The sequence below is a fragment of the Leptodactylus fuscus genome, chromosome 11 (assembly GCF_031893055.1).
Source record: "Leptodactylus fuscus isolate aLepFus1 chromosome 11, aLepFus1.hap2, whole genome shotgun sequence".
NCBI lineage: Eukaryota > Metazoa > Chordata > Amphibia > Anura > Leptodactylidae > Leptodactylus > Leptodactylus fuscus.
This window is the reverse complement of record NC_134275.1, coordinates 48,602,114-48,623,773: the sequence shown is the minus strand read 5'-3', so window position 1 is coordinate 48,623,773 and position 21,660 is coordinate 48,602,114. Positions and strand designations below refer to the sequence as shown.

The 21,660-nt window shown below is 45.5% G+C and overlaps 1 protein-coding gene across 1 annotated transcript; it reads right to left on the bottom strand.

The window, feature by feature from the left end:
* Positions 1-344: 344 nt before the first annotated feature.
* On the bottom strand, positions 345-21,417 carry LOC142184833 (olfactomedin-4-like). Its single transcript, XM_075259933.1, has 5 exons — positions 21,361-21,417; positions 19,277-19,426; positions 1,887-2,099; positions 1,540-1,702; positions 345-1,162 (listed from the first exon to the last, which is right to left on the bottom strand). The coding sequence occupies exons 1-5, from the start codon at positions 21,415-21,417 to the stop codon at positions 345-347; spliced, it is 1,401 nt and encodes a 466-aa protein (XP_075116034.1).
* Between the last annotated feature and the right edge of the window lie 243 nt (positions 21,418-21,660).

Sequence of the window (21,660 nt, the reverse complement as noted above, 5' to 3'; positions counted from 1 at the left end):
CTTCAAAAGTTGGGAGGTATGGCTTAAATAGTAACGCCATTACTTTTTGGAATCGCTTAGGCAGCAATTCCATAGCACAAGAAGTAGGGGACAGTAATATGGCGCCAGGATCAGACGACACAGGGGCTGTCTGTTGTCTGTTACCATGGAGACACATTATGGTTAGTGAATTCTAATATCCACAATTTCAGTTTCACAGTTTGGGCAGGATTGACCTTTTTCCTCTCTTTATTTTGATGATAAGATGTATGAGATGGTTTCGTAGTTGTCCTGTTTTGACTTGTTATTGTCCTACTGGAAAATATGGAAAATCTTACACTGCTATGAGGTGTAGACTTGTTTGGTTATATTTGAGATTTTTCTCCTTCAGAAGGCCTAAACGTGAGGTCATAGTTGATTAAGTATCCATCATTGTACATGTAGAGTTTATGGTCATTAGGATTGTAAGACAGACCCTGCACATTCTCCTTTGGTTTATCCATGGGGACGCTAATCCAACCTTCCTTACCCGTTTTTGTGTCGTACATGTAAAATATCTCATCTTTTTTTGTATTGATGGCTCTGGTAACGTACAAGACACCGCACACCATGAATGCATTGGTGGCTGCAGGCTTGAATTGGGAAGTGGCCCAGGTCTGTTTTACTGCAAGAGATATGGGATCTACTTTACTGATGACAAAGTTTCCAGCATTGTGTTCAGTAGAATAAATTACCCACAGACCTTCTTCATCGGCGGCCATGTCAATGTCTTGGTAATTTGAAGATGAATAGGAGAAGCGCTGGTTGTAAGCAGCATCAGGGAGAGTAACACTGAGCTCCAGTTTATTGAGCTGTGGATTGTATCTGCAGAGGTTTCTAGTGTTGTAACAGTTATAGTACATTGTTTTATTATACATGATCATTCCACCGCCTTGTCCATAATATGACATTCCTCTGTCTATGTTGTGATTGTAGATCAGGAGATCGTTGTATGTATTGTAGGTACGTAAATATTTCATCATTCTTGCGTCTGTACTGAGAGGAGCCACCCACTGAACATTCTGGTCGGCTCCAGCTAATGAATCTCGCCCCCATCCGCCATATTTGGAGTTGGCTCCATTATAGTTCAGTTGTACTATAAATGGTTTACTGATGTTTGCAATTGATCCATAGTGACAGGTACCTGCACAATAAAACAAATGTATTTCACAGACAAGATGCGGCTCCATGCAATGTGTAAGAAACAATATAGACAGTGTAGAGCACCAGCCTAAGGGAGACTGTCAGTAGACGGTACAGTATAGAGCACCAGTCTAAGGGAGACTGTCAGTAGACGGTACAGTATAGAGCACCAGCCTAAGGGAGACTGTCAGTAGACGGTACAGTATAGAGCACCAGCCTAAGGGAGACTGTCAGTAGATGGTACAGTATAGAGCACTAACACAATATAACTCATGAGCTAAAGCACAAGATGATTTTATCCGAGAGGGATCTGCTATACGTTGTAAGTAAAAACTCTTCTGAAATTAATATCGAGAAGTAAATTCTGTTTGCACATACCATTGAGCATTGGAGATGTTGGAGGGTTTGGCATCGGCTTTGTCTGATTATTTTCACAATCTTCTAGTCGTTTCTTCAGGGCTGTAATTTCTCTTCTGATCACCATGATGTTGTTCTTATCGTAGACCTCTAGCTGGTTCACCAAGATGGAATTGTTGTGGATCTATAGAGGAAGAAGGAAATAAATGGTAGATTAGTCTACAGAAAGAGCTGAGCACATTACACCATGTATTTATCCATCTATCTGGAGTTCCAGAGGTTTCCCAGTGGTGGCATATGAGCAGATCTATGAGCAGAACTATGAGCAGAATCTACAGTATAATATTACACAACAGGCCTCGTCTCACCTCCATGTACAAAGTCTCCACCAGAACATTGGTGCCGCTCATTGTAGACTTCAGCTTCAGGATCAGAGACTCCATTTCTCTAATCTCCAACTTCAACAGCTCGAAGTCCAGCTCAGTGTAAGAAATACCTCCCATCTCCATCACCTCCACACGTTTGGTCAGGTTCACCAGCCGCTCCGTGTAACTAATCAGTGTACTCTCATAATGATGGATCTAGGAGATGAATACAAACCAAGGCTTCAAATGAAGGACACAAAACACTACTGTATACCAAAGACTGTGGATAGAAAGTATATTACTGGTCATATGTTTCTGTTACAGGTAGAGAGTAATATAGATAGTAGTACAGAACATATGGAATAGGTAGAGACTGTGGCGTAACTAGGAATGGCGGCCCCGTGGTGAACTTTTTACATGGGGCCCCACCCCTGACTGACACCGACGACCTCGACTGACCCCCTCCTACGCATTCCTGCGCACTCTATTATGCCCCATAGTGGCCCCTGCAAACACTATTATGTCCCTCAGTGGCCCCTGCACACAGTATTATGCCCCTTAGTGGCCCCTGCACACAGCATTATGCCCCATAGTGGCCCCTGCACACAGTATTATGTCCACATAGTGGCCCCTGCACACAGTATTATGTCCCTTAGTGGCCGCTGCACACAGCATTATGCCCCATAGTGGCCCCTGCACACAGTATTATGTACAAATAGTGGCCCCTGCACACAGTATTATGTCCCTTAGTGGCCCCTGCACACAGTGTTATGTGCCTTAGTGGCCCCTGCAAACACTATTATGTCCCTTAGTGGCCCCTGCACACAGTATTATCCCCCATAGTGGCCCCAACACACAGTATTAACCCCCATAGTGGCCCCTGCACACAGTATTATAGCCCATAGTGGCCCCTGCACACAGTATTATAGCCCATAGTGGCCCCTGCACACAGTATTATACCCCATAGTGGCCCCTGCACACAGTACTATGTCCCACTGTGGACACCCATAAACAATTACTATACTCTGGGGTCTTTTCAGACCCCAGAGTATAATAATCAGAGACCCAGGGGGAGAAAAACATTAAAAAAAACCTCTACTCACCTATCTCCCATCTCCTACGCTGCCGGCCTCCGAAGTGGTCGATCTTCAATGACGTCAGGCGTCACATGACTCGGGACGCAGGCCCAGCTCATGTGACGTCGGACAACTAGGCTGAAGCCTGTACGGATCGTGGAGAGGTAAGTAACAGTGTTTTTTATGTTTCTTACCTCTCCCGGTCCGCCGATCATTATACTTGGGGGTCCGAAAAGATCCCCGAGTATAATGAGAGCAGCGGTGGCGGCTGTCACTGGGCCCACTGGGCCCTGTCACTGGGCCTGCTGCTATGGCGGTAGTTACGCCACTGGGTAGAGAGAAGTACAGTATATGTAGCATAGATATTGAGTAGTACAGTACATATAGTACAGATAGAGAGCAGTACAGTACATATAGTACAGGTAGAGAGCAGTACAGTACATATAGTACAGATAGAGAGCAGTACAGTATATATAGTACAGGTAGAGAGCAGTACAGTACATATAGTACAGGTAGAGAGCGGTACAGTACATATAATACAGGTAGAGAGTAGTACAGCACATATAGTACAGGTAGAGAGCAGTACAGGACATATAGTACAGGTAGAGAGCAGTACAGTACATATAGTACAGGTAGAGGGCAGTACAGTACATATAGTACAGATAGAGAGCAGTACAGTACATATAGTACAGATAGAGAGCAGTACAGTATATATAGTACAGGTAGAGAGCGGTACAGTACATATAGTACAGATAGAGGGCAGTACAGTACATATAGTACAGGTAGAGGGCAGTACAGTACATATAGTACAGATAGAGAGCAGTACAGTACATATAGTACAGATAGAGGGCAGTACAGTACATATAGTACAGGTAGAGGGCAGTACAGGACATATAGTACAGATAGAGAGCAGTACAGTACATATAGTACAGGAAGAGGGCAGTACAGTACATATAGTACAGATAGAGAGCAGTACAGTACATATAGTACAGATAGAGAGCAGTACAGTACATGTAGTACAGGTAGAGAGCAGTACAGTACATATAGTACAGATAGAGAGCAGTACAGTACATATAGTACAGGTAGAGGGCAGTACAGTACATATATTACAGGTAGAGAGCAGTACAGTACATATAGTACAGATAGAGAGCAGTACAGTACATATAGTACAGATAGAGAGCAGTACAGTACATATAGTACAGGTAGAAGGCAGTACAGTACATATAGTACAGGTAGAGGGCAGTACAGTACATATAGTACAAGTAGAGGGCAGTTCAGCACATATAGTACAGGTAGGGAGCAGTACAGTACATATAGTACAGGTAGAGAGCAGTACAGTACATATAGTACAGGTAGGGAGCAGTACAGTACATATAGTACAGGTAGAGAGCAGTACAGTACACATAGTACAGGTAGAGAGCGGTACAGTACATATAGTACAGGTAGAGGGCAGTACAGTACATATAGTACAGGTAGAGAGCAGTACAGCACATATAGTACAGGTAGGGAGCAGTACAGTACATATAGTACAGGTAGAGAGCAGTACAGTACACATAGTACAGGTAGAGAGCGGTACAGTACATATAGTACAGGTAGAGGGCAGTACAGTACATATAGTACAGGTAGAGAGCAGTACAGCACATATAGTACAGGTAGAAGGCAGTACAGCACATATAGTACAGGTAGAGAGCGGTACAGTACATATAGTACAGATAGAGAGCAGTACAGTACATATAGTACAGGTAGAGAGCAGTACAGTACATATAGTACAGGTAGAGGGCAGTACAGGACATATAGTACAGGTAGAGGGCAGTACAGGACATATAGTACAGGTAGAGGGCAGTACAGTACATATAGTACAGGTAGAGAGCAGTACAGTACATATAGTACAGGTAGAGGGCAGTACAGTACATATAGTACAGGTAGAGAGCAGTACAGGACATATAGTACAGGTAGAGGGCAGTACAGTACATATAGTACAGGTAGAGAGCAGTACAGTACATATAGTACAGGTAGAGAGCAGTACAGTACATATAGTACAGGTAGAGAGCAGTACAGGACATATAGTACAGGTAGAGGGCAGTACAGGACATATAGTACACGTAGAGGGCAGTACAATACATATAGTACAGGTAGAGAGCAGTACAGTATATATAGTACAAGTATTCTCATCCTGCTACTATTGTGTTTTAATTTGTTGGTATGTTGTAACCACTGTGTAGTAATTACAATAGCCTTGATGGCCTGAATCTATATCCATTTATCCACACCCCCCAATTCACACCTGATAGTCATCTTGCAAACCTTCAGTTGTACAAATGTAAGCTCCGCTAGGTCATTGCATCTGAAGTGTGGAATTGAAGTGTACAGACTAGAATTAGGCTAGAATTGGACCAGAAGGGAACAGAAAGTAACAATCACCAACTACTACGTACTACTCACTTATCGAACAGAAATGCTTCTCACTTTAATCCCTTTTGTTCTCCCAATCCTTGTAAAAGAAATTTATCCACCCCAAACCAGCCTTGTCAGTAAAGAAATCTACATCTCTCCCTCTCTCCTACCCCACTATATAACTTTCTCTGCACAGCTCCACACAAACCTGCAGGCTTTCCGCCCCAGACACATACAACCCCCCCCCCCCCACACCCTCTCCTACCTATACCTGCTGTCCCTCTCCCTGCTCCTCCTTAGTTCTGGTGACATATCTCCTAATCCTGGACCTTCCCAGCTACTCCCCACTGTCGGCCTTTTCCCCACACCTGGCGTTAATGCACGCAACCCCCAATATCTCAAACCAATCTCACTCTCACTCTCTTCTCCCCCTCTCCCTGTCCTCTCCGCTGCACTATGGAATGCCCGCTCCGTATGTAATAAACTTGCCTACATACACGATTTCATTCAAAATGCATTTACATTTCTTGGTCTCACAGAAACATGGCTGACCCCCTCAGACACAGTCTCCCCCGCCGCCCTCTCCTATGGAAGTCTGCAATTCTCACATACTCCCCGGCCCAACAATAAACCTGGTGGAGGTGTAGGCATCCTCCTGTCAGACAAGTGCTCATTTGCCCCTATCCAGGCGCTACCTGCCCTCACCTTCCCCTCCTTTGAAGTGCACGCTGTTCGTATCTACTCACCCTCCAACCTCCAACTGGCCGTCATATATCGTCCGCCGGGACCTACCGCTGCTTTCATCGACCACTTCACCACCTGGCTCACACACTACCTAGCCACAGACACCCCAACCTTCATCATGGGTGACTTCAACATCCCCATTAACACAGACCACCCTCCTGCCTCCAGTCTCCTGTCCCTCACCGCCTCCTTTGGTCTCTCCCAATTGTCTTCCTCAGCCACCCACATAAAGGGGCACATGCTAGACCTCATATTCAGCCACCTCTGCTCCATATGCAGCCTCTCTAACTCTCCATCCACGCTCTCTGACCACAATCTGCTAACATTCTCTGTCCTCTCCTCTCCAATAGAAACCCCAACCTCTAAACCAACACGCCCCCGCAGGAACTTCAACCGCCTTGACACCTGCAAGCTCTCAGACTCTCTCCTTCCACTCGCTGACATCTCCTCACTCCAGGACACAGATGCCGCTGCTGCCTTCTATAATACCACCATTACCTCAGCCCTGGACTCTGTGGCCCCCTACACATACACCAGAGCCCGGCCGATCAATAGGCAACCCTGGCACACCGACCTGACTAAAAAACTGAGACGTGCCTCGCGGGTTGCTGAATGCCTCTGGAAAAAAAAACAATCCCAGGAAGATTTTTTCAGCTACAAAAAGGCAGTTCGCACATTTAAGAACGCACTCACCTCCGCAAAGCAGGTCTACTTCACCACACTCATATCTGCACTCTCGCAACCCCAAACAGTTATTCACCACCTTCAACTCCCTCCTCCGTCCTCCCGCCCCCCCTCCGACATCACTTATCTCAGCTGACGACTTTGCCTCCTACTTCAAAACTAAAATTGACACCATCAGAGATAGTCTTACCCTACTCCCCCGACAACCCCTCTATCCAACTACTTGCTGCTCCTCATCCCTGACCTGTTTCCCCACTATCACTGATGAAAAACTCTCCTCCCAGTCCCTAATCTCCAAATCCCACCTCACCTCCTGTGCGCTTGACCCGATCCAGTCACATCTCATCCCCAAACTCACTGAAGTCATTACTCCGGCCCTAACTCATCTCTTGAACCTATCCCTAGCCAATGGATCCTTTCCCTCTGCCTTCAAACATGCCACTGTCAATCCTATACTTAAGAAACCGTCCCTCGACTCGTCCTCTCCAGCCAACTATCATCCCATCTCACTGCTCCCGTACGCCTCAAAACTACTTGAGCAACACGTCCACTCCGAACTCTCCTATCTTTCATCCAACCTGCTCTTTGACAGACTTCAGTCAGGCTTCAGACCCCGGCACTCCACTGAAACTGCCCTAACAAAAGTCACCAATGACCTTCTAACCGCCAAAGCCAAGCGCCATTACTCTGTCCTCCTCCTCCTTGTCCTCTCCTCTGTCCTCCTCCTCCTTGACCTCTCCTCTGCCTTTGACACAGTTGACTACTCCCTCCTGTTAGAAATTCTCTCATCCCTTGGTATCTCAGACCTGGCACTTTCCTGGATCTCCTCATACCTCACTGACCGCACATTCAGTGTCTCCTACTCACACACCACCTCCTCACCACGCCCTCTCTCTGTAGGTGTCCCCCAAGGCTCCATCCTAGGACCCCTCCTGTTCTCCATCTACACCCTTGGCCTAGGCCAACTCATAGAATCTCATGGTTTTCAATACCATTGCTATGAAGATGACACCCAAATATACATCACTGGACCAGACATTACCTCACTGCTGGCCAGAGTTCCAGATTGCTTAGCGGCCGTAGCCTCCTTCCTCTCCTCCCGTTTTCTCAAACTGAACATGGAGAAAACGGAGTTCATCATTTTCACCCCACCCAATGTGGCCCCTCCACCTGACCCATCTATCAAAGTTAACAGAACCACAATTACTCCTGTCTCACAGGCCCGATGTCTTGGGGTAACCCTGGACTCCGACCTATCCTTCAAGTCACACGTTCAAACCCTCAACACCTCCTGCCGCCTCCAGCTCAAGAACATCCATCGAATCCGCTCCTTCCTCACCCCTGAAACTACCAAGATGCTTGTCCAAGCCCTCATAATCTCCCGCTTAGACTACTGCAACACCCTTCTCCATGGACTCCCAGCAAACACCCTCGCCCCCCTCCAGTCCACCTTAAACTGTGCTGCTCGTTTAATTCACCTCTCCCCCCAATCTTCATCGGCTACTCCCCTCTGCCAGTCTCTCCACTGGCTACATATAGTCCAGCGAATTGAGTTCAAGCTACTAACGCTAACATACAAAGCCATCCACAACCTGTCCCCTCCATATATCTGTGAACTAATCTCCCGCTACCTGCCCACACGTAACCTCAGATCCTCCATTGACCTACTACTCCGCTCTTCTCTCATCCGCTCCTCACACAACTGCCTCCAAGATTTCTCCCGTGCATCTCCCATACTCTGAAACTCCCTACCAAGACACATAAGACTAATCCTCACAATCACAGGATTCAAGAAGGCCCTGAAGACTCCCCTATTCAGGAAGGCCTACAACCTCCAATAACACTATCACCGCACTGCCATCTATACAGTCTCCCCCTCTCCTTCTGTCTCTCCCCCCTTCCCCCATAGATTGTAAGCCCTCGCGGGCAGGGCCCTCTACTCCACTGTGCCAGTCGGTCACTGTTAGTATTATATCTACCTGTATATTTTGCGTATTGTATGTAAACCCCCAAATGTAAAGCACTATGGAATTAATGGTGCTATATAAATAAATAAATAATAATAATAATAATACAGGTAGAGAGCAGTACAGTATATATAGTGCAGCGGCCAGGCTCATCTATCAGGCTAGATACTACAGCGATGCCTCGGGTCTGTGCCAGTCATTACATTGGCTGCCTATTCATTATATAATAAAATATAAAGTTATCACTCTCATCCACAAGGCTCTCCATAATGCCGCACCTCCATACATTTCCTCCCTCATCTCTGTCTACCGACCAACCCGTGCTCTCCGTTCACTCAATGACCTAACACTTACATCCTCTATTATTAGAACCTCCCACGCTCGTATACAAGACTTCTCCCGAGCTGCACCACTTCTCTGGAATGCTCTACCCCGGACAATCAGATTAACTCCCAATTTCTACAGTTTCAAACGCAAACTAAAGACGCATCTTATCAGACTGGCCTATCACAATGTCTAACGTAAACCCTTAACCTTCCTCTATCCCCGCTCCCACATTTCCCCAAATTATATAATGTCATCTCATGCTAACTTTATAGGTCCAAGCTTCCTCCACATGTTAAAGGACACGACTGTTGACGGCTCATAAAGTCTTATGTTTATGTAATGACAGTAACCTCTATCACAAAAGTGACCTCTGCATAAGCAATGCCGCCCCTGCTACCTCTTGTGTCACCCCGTCTACCTCATAGATTGTAAGCTCTTGCGAGCAGGGCCCTCAGTCCCATTGTGTGAAACGACTTTCTATGTAATGTATCTTTCTGTCTGTATTTGAACCCTACAAATTGTACAACGCTGCGGAATATGTTGGCGCTATATAAATAAAATGTATTATTATTATTATTACAGGTAGAGGGAAGTACAGTACATATAGTAGAGGTAGAGGGAAGGATAGTACAGGTAGAGGGCAGTACAGTACATATAGTACAGGTAGGGAGCGGTACAGTACATATAGTACAGGTAGAAGGCAGTACAGTACATATAGTACAGGTAGAGAGCGGTACAGTACATATAGTACAGGTAGAGAGCGGTACAGGACATATAGTACAGGTAGAGAGCGTTACAGTACATATAGTACAGGTAGAGAGCAGTACAGTACATATAGTACAGGTAGAGAGCAGTACAGCACATATAGTACAGGTAGAAGGCAGTACAGCACATACAGTACAGGTAGAGAGCAGTGCAGTACATATAGTACAGGTAGAGAGCAGTACAGGACATATAGTACAGGTAGAGAGCAGTACAGTACATATATTACAGGTAGAGAGCGGTACAGTACATATAGTACAGGTAGAGAGCAGTACAGGACATATAGTACAGGTAGAGGGAAGTATAGTACAGGTAGAGGGCAGTACAGTACATATAGTACAGGTAGAGAGCGGTACAGTACATATAGTACAGGTAGAGAGCAGTACAGGACATATAGTACAGGTAGAGGGAAGTATAGTACAGGTAGAGGGCAGTACAGTACATATAGTACAGGTAGAGAGCAGTACAGGACATATAGTACAGGTAGAGAGTGGTACAGTACATATAGTACAGGTAGAGAGCGGTACAGTACATATAGTACAGGTAGAGAGCAGTACAGTACAAGTAGTACAGGTAGAGGGCAGTACAGTACATATAGTACAGGTAGAGGGCAGTTCAGCACATATAGTACAGGTAGGGAGCAGTATAGTACATATAGTACAGGTAGAGAGCAGTACAGGACATATAGTACAGGTAGAGGGCAGTACAGTACATATAGTACAGGTAGAGAGCGGTACAGGACATATAGTACAGGGAGAGAGCAATACAGTACATATAGTACAGGTAGAGGGCAGTACAGTACATATAGTACAGGTAGAGAGCAGTACAGCACATATAGTACAGGTAGAAGGCAGTACAGCACATATAGTACAGGTAGAGAGCGGTACAGTACATATAGTACAGATAGAGAGCAGTACAGTACATATAGTACAGGTAGAGAGCAGTACAGTACATATAGTACAGGTAGAGGGCAGTACAGGACATATAGTACAGGTAGAGGGCAGTACAGGACATATAGTACAGGTAGAGGGCAGTACAGTACATATAGTACAGGTAGAGAGCAGTACAGTACATATAGTACAGGTAGAGGGCAGTACAGTACATATAGTACAGGTAGAGAGCAGTACAGGACATATAGTACAGGTAGAGGGCAGTACAGTACATATAGTACAGGTAGAGAGCAGTACAGTACATATAGTACAGGTAGAGAGCAGTACAGTACATATAGTACAGGTAGAGAGCAGTACAGGACATATAGTACAGGTAGAGGGCAGTACAGGACATATAGTACACGTAGAGGGCAGTACAATACATATAGTACAGGTAGAGAGCAGTACAGTATATATAGTACAAGTATTCTCATCCTGCTACTATTGTGTTTTAATTTGTTGGTATGTTGTAACCACTGTGTAGTAATTACAATAGCCTTGATGGCCTGAATCTATATCCATTTATCCACACCCCCCAATTCACACCTGATAGTCATCTTGCAAACCTTCAGTTGTACAAATGTAAGCTCCGCTAGGTCATTGCATCTGAAGTGTGGAATTGAAGTGTACAGACTAGAATTAGGCTAGAATTGGACCAGAAGGGAACAGAAAGTAACAATCACCAACTACTACGTACTACTCACTTATCGAACAGAAATGCTTCTCACTTTAATCCCTTTTGTTCTCCCAATCCTTGTAAAAGAAATTTATCCACCCCAAACCAGCCTTGTCAGTAAAGAAATCTACATCTCTCCCTCTCTCCTACCCCACTATATAACTTTCTCTGCACAGCTCCACACAAACCTGCAGGCTTTCCGCCCCAGACACATACAACCCCCCCCCCCCACACCCTCTCCTACCTATACCTGCTGTCCCTCTCCCTGCTCCTCCTTAGTTCTGGTGACATATCTCCTAATCCTGGACCTTCCCAGCTACTCCCCACTGTCGGCCTTTTCCCCACACCTGGCGTTAATGCACGCAACCCCCAATATCTCAAACCAATCTCACTCTCACTCTCTTCTCCCCCTCTCCCTGTCCTCTCCGCTGCACTATGGAATGCCCGCTCCGTATGTAATAAACTTGCCTACATACACGATTTCATTCAAAATGCATTTACATTTCTTGGTCTCACAGAAACATGGCTGACCCCCTCAGACACAGTCTCCCCCGCCGCCCTCTCCTATGGAAGTCTGCAATTCTCACATACTCCCCGGCCCAACAATAAACCTGGTGGAGGTGTAGGCATCCTCCTGTCAGACAAGTGCTCATTTGCCCCTATCCAGGCGCTACCTGCCCTCACCTTCCCCTCCTTTGAAGTGCACGCTGTTCGTATCTACTCACCCTCCAACCTCCAACTGGCCGTCATATATCGTCCGCCGGGACCTACCGCTGCTTTCATCGACCACTTCACCACCTGGCTCACACACTACCTAGCCACAGACACCCCAACCTTCATCATGGGTGACTTCAACATCCCCATTAACACAGACCACCCTCCTGCCTCCAGTCTCCTGTCCCTCACCGCCTCCTTTGGTCTCTCCCAATTGTCTTCCTCAGCCACCCACATAAAGGGGCACATGCTAGACCTCATATTCAGCCACCTCTGCTCCATATGCAGCCTCTCTAACTCTCCATCCACGCTCTCTGACCACAATCTGCTAACATTCTCTGTCCTCTCCTCTCCAATAGAAACCCCAACCTCTAAACCAACACGCCCCCGCAGGAACTTCAACCGCCTTGACACCTGCAAGCTCTCAGACTCTCTCCTTCCACTCGCTGACATCTCCTCACTCCAGGACACAGATGCCGCTGCTGCCTTCTATAATACCACCATTACCTCAGCCCTGGACTCTGTGGCCCCCTACACATACACCAGAGCCCGGCCGATCAATAGGCAACCCTGGCACACCGACCTGACTAAAAAACTGAGACGTGCCTCGCGGGTTGCTGAATGCCTCTGGAAAAAAAAACAATCCCAGGAAGATTTTTTCAGCTACAAAAAGGCAGTTCGCACATTTAAGAACGCACTCACCTCCGCAAAGCAGGTCTACTTCACCACACTCATATCTGCACTCTCGCAACCCCAAACAGTTATTCACCACCTTCAACTCCCTCCTCCGTCCTCCCGCCCCCCCTCCGACATCACTTATCTCAGCTGACGACTTTGCCTCCTACTTCAAAACTAAAATTGACACCATCAGAGATAGTCTTACCCTACTCCCCCGACAACCCCTCTATCCAACTACTTGCTGCTCCTCATCCCTGACCTGTTTCCCCACTATCACTGATGAAAAACTCTCCTCCCAGTCCCTAATCTCCAAATCCCACCTCACCTCCTGTGCGCTTGACCCGATCCAGTCACATCTCATCCCCAAACTCACTGAAGTCATTACTCCGGCCCTAACTCATCTCTTGAACCTATCCCTAGCCAATGGATCCTTTCCCTCTGCCTTCAAACATGCCACTGTCAATCCTATACTTAAGAAACCGTCCCTCGACTCGTCCTCTCCAGCCAACTATCATCCCATCTCACTGCTCCCGTACGCCTCAAAACTACTTGAGCAACACGTCCACTCCGAACTCTCCTATCTTTCATCCAACCTGCTCTTTGACAGACTTCAGTCAGGCTTCAGACCCCGGCACTCCACTGAAACTGCCCTAACAAAAGTCACCAATGACCTTCTAACCGCCAAAGCCAAGCGCCATTACTCTGTCCTCCTCCTCCTTGTCCTCTCCTCTGTCCTCCTCCTCCTTGACCTCTCCTCTGCCTTTGACACAGTTGACTACTCCCTCCTGTTAGAAATTCTCTCATCCCTTGGTATCTCAGACCTGGCACTTTCCTGGATCTCCTCATACCTCACTGACCGCACATTCAGTGTCTCCTACTCACACACCACCTCCTCACCACGCCCTCTCTCTGTAGGTGTCCCCCAAGGCTCCATCCTAGGACCCCTCCTGTTCTCCATCTACACCCTTGGCCTAGGCCAACTCATAGAATCTCATGGTTTTCAATACCATTGCTATGAAGATGACACCCAAATATACATCACTGGACCAGACATTACCTCACTGCTGGCCAGAGTTCCAGATTGCTTAGCGGCCGTAGCCTCCTTCCTCTCCTCCCGTTTTCTCAAACTGAACATGGAGAAAACGGAGTTCATCATTTTCACCCCACCCAATGTGGCCCCTCCACCTGACCCATCTATCAAAGTTAACAGAACCACAATTACTCCTGTCTCACAGGCCCGATGTCTTGGGGTAACCCTGGACTCCGACCTATCCTTCAAGTCACACGTTCAAACCTTCAACACCTCCTGCCGCCTCCAGCTCAAGAACATCCATCGAATCCGCTCCTTCCTCACCCCTGAAACTACCAAGATGCTTGTCCAAGCCCTCATAATCTCCCGCTTAGACTACTGCAACACCCTTCTCCATGGACTCCCAGCAAACACCCTCGCCCCCCTCCAGTCCACCTTAAACTGTGCTGCTCGTTTAATTCACCTCTCCCCCCAATCTTCATCGGCTACTCCCCTCTGCCAGTCTCTCCACTGGCTACATATAGTCCAGCGAATTGAGTTCAAGCTACTAACGCTAACATACAAAGCCATCCACAACCTGTCCCCTCCATATATCTGTGAACTAATCTCCCGCTACCTGCCCACACGTAACCTCAGATCCTCCATTGACCTACTACTCCGCTCTTCTCTCATCCGCTCCTCACACAACTGCCTCCAAGATTTCTCCCGTGCATCTCCCATACTCTGAAACTCCCTACCAAGACACATAAGACTAATCCTCACAATCACAGGATTCAAGAAGGCCCTGAAGACTCCCCTATTCAGGAAGGCCTACAACCTCCAATAACACTATCACCGCACTGCCATCTATACAGTCTCCCCCTCTCCTTCTGTCTCTCCCCCCTTCCCCCATAGATTGTAAGCCCTCGCGGGCAGGGCCCTCTACTCCACTGTGCCAGTCGGTCACTGTTAGTATTATATCTACCTGTATATTTTGCGTATTGTATGTAAACCCCCAAATGTAAAGCACTATGGAATTAATGGTGCTATATAAATAAATAAATAATAATAATAATAATACAGGTAGAGAGCAGTACAGTATATATAGTGCAGCGGCCAGGCTCATCTATCAGGCTAGATACTACAGCGATGCCTCGGGTCTGTGCCAGTCATTACATTGGCTGCCTATTCATTATATAATAAAATATAAAGTTATCACTCTCATCCACAAGGCTCTCCATAATGCCGCACCTCCATACATTTCCTCCCTCATCTCTGTCTACCGACCAACCCGTGCTCTCCGTTCACTCAATGACCTAACACTTACATCCTCTATTATTAGAACCTCCCACGCTCGTATACAAGACTTCTCCCGAGCTGCACCACTTCTCTGGAATGCTCTACCCCGGACAATCAGATTAACTCCCAATTTCTACAGTTTCAAACGCAAACTAAAGACGCATCTTATCAGACTGGCCTATCACAATGTCTAACGTAAACCCTTAACCTTCCTCTATCCCCGCTCCCACATTTCCCCAAATTATATAATGTCATCTCATGCTAACTTTATAGGTCCAAGCTTCCTCCACATGTTAAAGGACACGACTGTTGACGGCTCATAAAGTCTTATGTTTATGTAATGACAGTAACCTCTATCACAAAAGTGACCTCTGCATAAGCAATGCCGCCCCTGCTACCTCTTGTGTCACCCCGTCTACCTCATAGATTGTAAGCTCTTGCGAGCAGGGCCCTCAGTCCCATTGTGTGAAACGACTTTCTATGTAATGTATCTTTCTGTCTGTATTTGAACCCTACAAATTGTACAACGCTGCGGAATATGTTGGCGCTATATAAATAAAATGTATTATTATTATTATTACAGGTAGAGGGAAGTACAGTACATATAGTAGAGGTAGAGGGAAGGATAGTACAGGTAGAGGGCAGTACAGTACATATAGTACAGGTAGGGAGCGGTACAGTACATATAGTACAGGTAGAAGGCAGTACAGTACATATAGTACAGGTAGAGAGCGGTACAGTACATATAGTACAGGTAGAGAGCGGTACAGGACATATAGTACAGGTAGAGAGCGTTACAGTACATATAGTACAGGTAGAGAGCAGTACAGTACATATAGTACAGGTAGAGAGCAGTACAGCACATATAGTACAGGTAGAAGGCAGTACAGCACATACAGTACAGGTAGAGAGCAGTGCAGTACATATAGTACAGGTAGAGAGCAGTACAGGACATATAGTACAGGTAGAGAGCAGTACAGTACATATATTACAGGTAGAGAGCGGTACAGTACATATAGTACAGGTAGAGAGCAGTACAGGACATATAGTACAGGTAGAGGGAAGTATAGTACAGGTAGAGGGCAGTACAGTACATATAGTACAGGTAGAGAGCGGTACAGTACATATAGTACAGGTAGAGAGCAGTACAGGACATATAGTACAGGTAGAGGGAAGTATAGTACAGGTAGAGGGCAGTACAGTACATATAGTACAGGTAGAGAGCAGTACAGGACATATAGTACAGGTAGAGAGTGGTACAGTACATATAGTACAGGTAGAGAGCGGTACAGTACATATAGTACAGGTAGAGAGCAGTACAGTACAAGTAGTACAGGTAGAGGGCAGTACAGTACATATAGTACAGGTAGAGGGCAGTTCAGCACATATAGTACAGGTAGGGAGCAGTATAGTACATATAGTACAGGTAGAGAGCAGTACAGGACATATAGTACAGGTAGAGGGCAGTACAGTACATATAGTACAGGTAGAGAGCGGTACAGGACATATAGTACAGGGAGAGAGCAATACAGTACATATAGTACAGGTAGAGGGCAGTACAGTACATATAGTACAGGTAGAGAGCAGTACAGTACATATAGTACAGGTAGAGAGCAGTACAGTACATACAGTACAGGTAGAGGGCAGTACAGTACATACAGTACAGGTAGAGGGCAGTACAGGACAAATAGTACAGGTAGAGAGCAGTACAGGACATATAGTACAGGTAGAGGGCAGTACAGTATATATAGTACAGGTAGAGAGCAGTACAGGACATATAGTACAGGTAGAGGAAAGTATAGTACAGGTAGAGGGCAGTACAGTACATATAGTACAGGTAGAGAGCAGTACAGTACATACAGTACAGGTAGAGGGCAGTACAGTACATACAGTACAGGTAGAGGGCAGTACAGGACAAATAGTACAGGTAGAGAGCAGTACAGGACATATAGTACAGGTAGAGGGCAGTACAGTATATATAGTACAGGTAGAGAGCAGTACAGGACATATAGTACAGGTAGAGGAAAGTATAGTACAGGTAGAGGGCAGTACAGTACATATAGTACAGGTAGAGAGCGGTACAGTACATATAGTACAGGTAGAGATCAGTTCAGCACATATAGTACAGGTAGGGAGCAGTACAGTACATGTAGTACAGGTAGAGAGCAGTACAGTACATATAGTACAGGTAGAGGGCAGTACAGTACATATAGTACAGGTAGAGGGCAGTACAGGACATATAGTACAGGAAGAGGGCAGTACAGTACATATAGTACAGGTAGAGGGCAGTACAGTACATATAGTACAGGTAGAGGGCAGTACAGTACATATAGTACAGGTAGAGAGCAGTACAGTACATACAGTACAGGTAGAGGGCAGTACAGTACATACAGTACAGGTAGAGGGCAGTACAGGACAAATAGTACAGGTAGAGAGCAGTACAGGACATATAGTACAGGTAGAGGACAGTACAGTATATATAGTACAGGTAGAAAGTGGTACAAGACATATAGTACAGGTAGAGAGCGGTACAGGACATATAGTACAGGTAGAGAGTGGTACAGTACATATAGTACAGGTAGAGGGCAGTACAGCACATATAGTACAGGTAGAGGACAGTACAGGACATATAGTACAGGTAGAGGGCGGTACAGGGCATATAGTACAGGTAGAGAGCGGTACAGTACATATAGTACAGGTAGAGAGCAGTACAGCACATATAGTACAGGTAGAAGGCAGTACAGCACATATAGTACAGGTAGAGAGCAGTACAGTACATATTTTACAGGTAGAGGGCAGTACAGGACATATAGTACAGGTAGAGAGCAGTACAGTAAATATATTACAGGTAGAGAGCGGTACAGTACATATAGTACAGGTAGGGAGCAGTACAGTACATATAGTACAGGTAGAGAGCGGTACAGGACATATAGTACAGGTAGAGAGCGGTACAGTACATATATTACAGGTAGAGAGCGGTACAGTACATATAGTACAGGTAGAGAGCAGTACAGTACATATAGTACAGGTAGAGAGCGGTACAGGACATATAGTACAGGTAGAGAGCAGTACAGCACATATAGTACAGGTAGAAGGCAGTACAGCACATATAGTACAGGTAGAGAGCAGTACAGGACATATAGTACAGGTAGAGAGCAGTACAGTACATATATTACAGGTAGAGAGCGGTACAGTACATATAGTACAGGTAGAGAGCAGTACAGGACATATAGTACAGGTAGAGGGAAGTATAGTACAGATAGAGGGCAGTACAGCACATATAGTACAGGTAGGGAGCAGTACAGGACATATAGTACAGGTAGAGAGCGGTACAGGACATATAGTACAGGTAGAGAGCGTTACAGTACATATAGTACAGGTAGAGAGCAGTACAGTACATATAGTACAGGTAGAGAGCAGTACAGCACATATAGTACAGGTAGAAGGCAGTACAGCACATATAGTACAGGTAGAAAGCAGTGCAGTACATATAGTACAGGTAGAGAGCAGTACAGGACATATAGTACAGGTAGAGAGCAGTACAGTACATATATTACAGGTAGAGAGCGGTACAGTACATATAGTACAGGTAGAGGGCAGTACAGTACATATATTACAGGTAGAGGGCAGTACAGTACATATAGTACAGATAGAAGGCAGTACAGTACATATAGTACAGGTAGAGGGCAGTACAGTATATATAGTACAGGTAGAGTGCAGTACAGGACATACAGTACAGGTAGAGGGCAGTACAGTACATATAGTACAGGTAGAGGGCAGTACAGTACATATAGTACAGGTAGAGAGCAGTACAGTACATATAGTACAGGTAGAAGGCAGTACAGTACATATATTACAGGTAGAGAGCGGTACAGTGCATATAGTACAGGTAGAGAGCGGTACAGTACATATAGTACAGGTAGAGAGCGGTACAGGACATATAGTACAGGTAGAGGGCAGTACAGTACATATATTACAGGTAGAGGGCAGTACAGTACATATAGTACATGTAGAGGGCAGTACAGTACATTTATTATAGGTAGAGGGCAGTACAGGACATATATTACAGGTAGAGGGCTGTACAGGACATATAGTACAGGTAGAGAGCAGTACATTGTCATTATAAGATTTTACCTTAGTGATTTGCTGTTCAACGGTGATGGACAGGTTGTGGTTGGAGATCTCCAGCTTCTCAAAACGATCTGCGGGAAAGGTGGAGTCTGGGAGGAGAACGGAGCAGTTACAGATCCCGAGCTCATCCAGAGACCCAGTGTTGTTGTGGATCTGAGGAGACAGAACATCTCTAAGAAGAAACATCTACGTTAGTCAGTTTACCATTTTAGTATATAAGTAAAATTTTGTCAAAAACAGCTAAAAGTCTATAAATGAGCAGTTTGGTTCTTGGCTTAAAGTTCTTGGTCGTACTGTGTGAACACGGCTCTAGTTCTGTGATTGTATTTGCACCACACCTCTTCTGCCCTTGTTTTCCTCTGTTCATTAAGTGTTAATTTGTGTGATTGACAGCCTGCCTTCCTGTCAACTCCATGGGTGGGTTCTTTCTCCTCTATTTAATCTTTACTCTCATTCACACCAATGCTTGCTATTGCCTTGTGCGTACTTGCCCCGCACACCTAGAATGGACTGGTGACCACAGGGTTGTATTAGTACATGGTCCAGGTCTATTTTACTGCAAGAGATATAGGATCTATCTTACTGGTGACAAAGTTTCCTTCAGTAGAATAAATTACCCAGAGACCTTCTCCATCCCCGACCATATCAATGTCTTTACGATGAGGATGAATAAGGGAACCGACCATTGGAAGCAGCATCAGGGAGCCTAAGGGTTCATTCGTGCTTGGTGTCTGGTGTGTGCATTCTACCAGGTTTCCATCTACAACCCCGGTGAAACTGGACAGGGGATGGAAACCTGGCGGTCAGCTTTAAAACCCGTTCACTTGTCCAACTTTGTGTTCAACTAAAAAATGTGTTTTCCCTGCAGATAGGCAGCAGGTGGACACCGTAGGTCACCTTTACAAACCCTTTCAAGTGAATGGATTTTAAAGTTAACCGCCCGGTTTCCGTCCCCTGTCCAGTTTCGCCTGGGCTGAAAATGGAAACTCAGTAGAATGCACACACCGGACACCGGGTGCAAGTGTGAACACCCCCTAACAGTGAGCTCCAATGTATTGAGCTGTGGATTGTCTCTACATAGGTTTAACACGGCCACCTATAGCCAATACTAAAAAAAATATATATATTGTAAGCCTATGGCTGGTCAGGTAATGGAGGGGGTGTACATCTCACCCAGACTACTTAGGTGGATGAGATGAGAAAACTCCAGGAATGTTTGTTCTCAGCAGACAACTTTCGTCTGCTGAGCATTTTGGTAAATGCTCACTATTATGCTGGGTTTTTAGGAATGGCAGGTAGGTTGGTAGTGGGACCTGTCATTCCACCCCCCTCCAGTCCACACTTTGGGGCTGTTCTGGCAGTGACTCAGCTGCAGAGAGTCTCCTTGTCAAGGAGGCTTAAGAAGTCAGCTCCAGCAGCAACACTTTGGCAGAGCTTAGCTGGAGAGCTGACAGAGAGGTCCAATTTTTGTAGCTGTGTCCTGAATGAGTCTACTGGCTTTTGATTTCTGTTATTCTAGGTGAGGTAACCTACGGGCAGGTATTTATTTTTGTATTGTTTCCTTTTGTTGCGGCACTGCCTTTTGAGTAAAAATAAACACCTTTGTTTTGGATTAAAGAAACTGGACTTTTGTGTCTATGCCACCACACCTAGCAACCCCAGACCCCGACAATATATATATATATATATATATATATATATATATATATATATATATATATATATATATGTTATCCCAGGAAACTGATTAAAGGATTCGTCCACACTGGACTGTAATGCTGGGGAATGTCAGTGCAGAATTTCCTAGTGGGAAATCTGCCGCATTTTACTGTACCAGAAAACTGGATGAGATTTTAAGAACTCTGCACAGAATGTATGCTGAAACTGACCTGCGGTCTGCATTATAAATTGCTACATGCCGCAGATATTTACCATCGATTTCACCCTTTGGAATGTAAAAGGTGAAACCTGTAACATTGTCAATAAAAAAAATGCAACAAAAAAAACAAACCATTTGCTGTATTTCTTCTGCAGCTTTTCAGTCTGGTGTAGACATGAGAGTCTTGAAATTTTCAAATAGAACTTACCAAGCTGGCTGCTCGAGCCTGGCCGATGCCAAGGAGAAGAATGACGAGGGTGAACATGATGTCCTTCTTGTCTTCTGTACCTGACAGCTCCTGACAACCCTCTATATATACCGCTCTGTATACTCCTCCCCTCTCCTTAGTATCAGCTCATCTTACATGTAATCAAGTAAATAACTCTCTGATAATTGATAAGTAATTGTGCTGTAACCCGCGCGGAAGGAATATTCCGTATTACGTAAGTTCTGCGCAATGACAATTACATATGTATTCACACTATGGTTATGCCTGGTCTGGTTACAG

Coding starts and splice junctions, on each gene's coding strand:
- LOC142184833 (XM_075259933.1), bottom strand. CDS start 21,417: ATGTTCACCCTCGTCATTCTTCTCCTTGGCATCGGCCAGGCTCGAGCA. Junction 2,100..19,276: donor TTGAACAGCAAATCACTAAG/GTAAAATCTTAT, acceptor TTCATCTCCTAG/ATCCATCATTATGAGAGTAC. Junction 1,703..1,886: donor TGGAGACTTTGTACATGGAG/GTGAGACGAGGC, acceptor CTTCCTCTATAG/ATCCACAACAATTCCATCTT.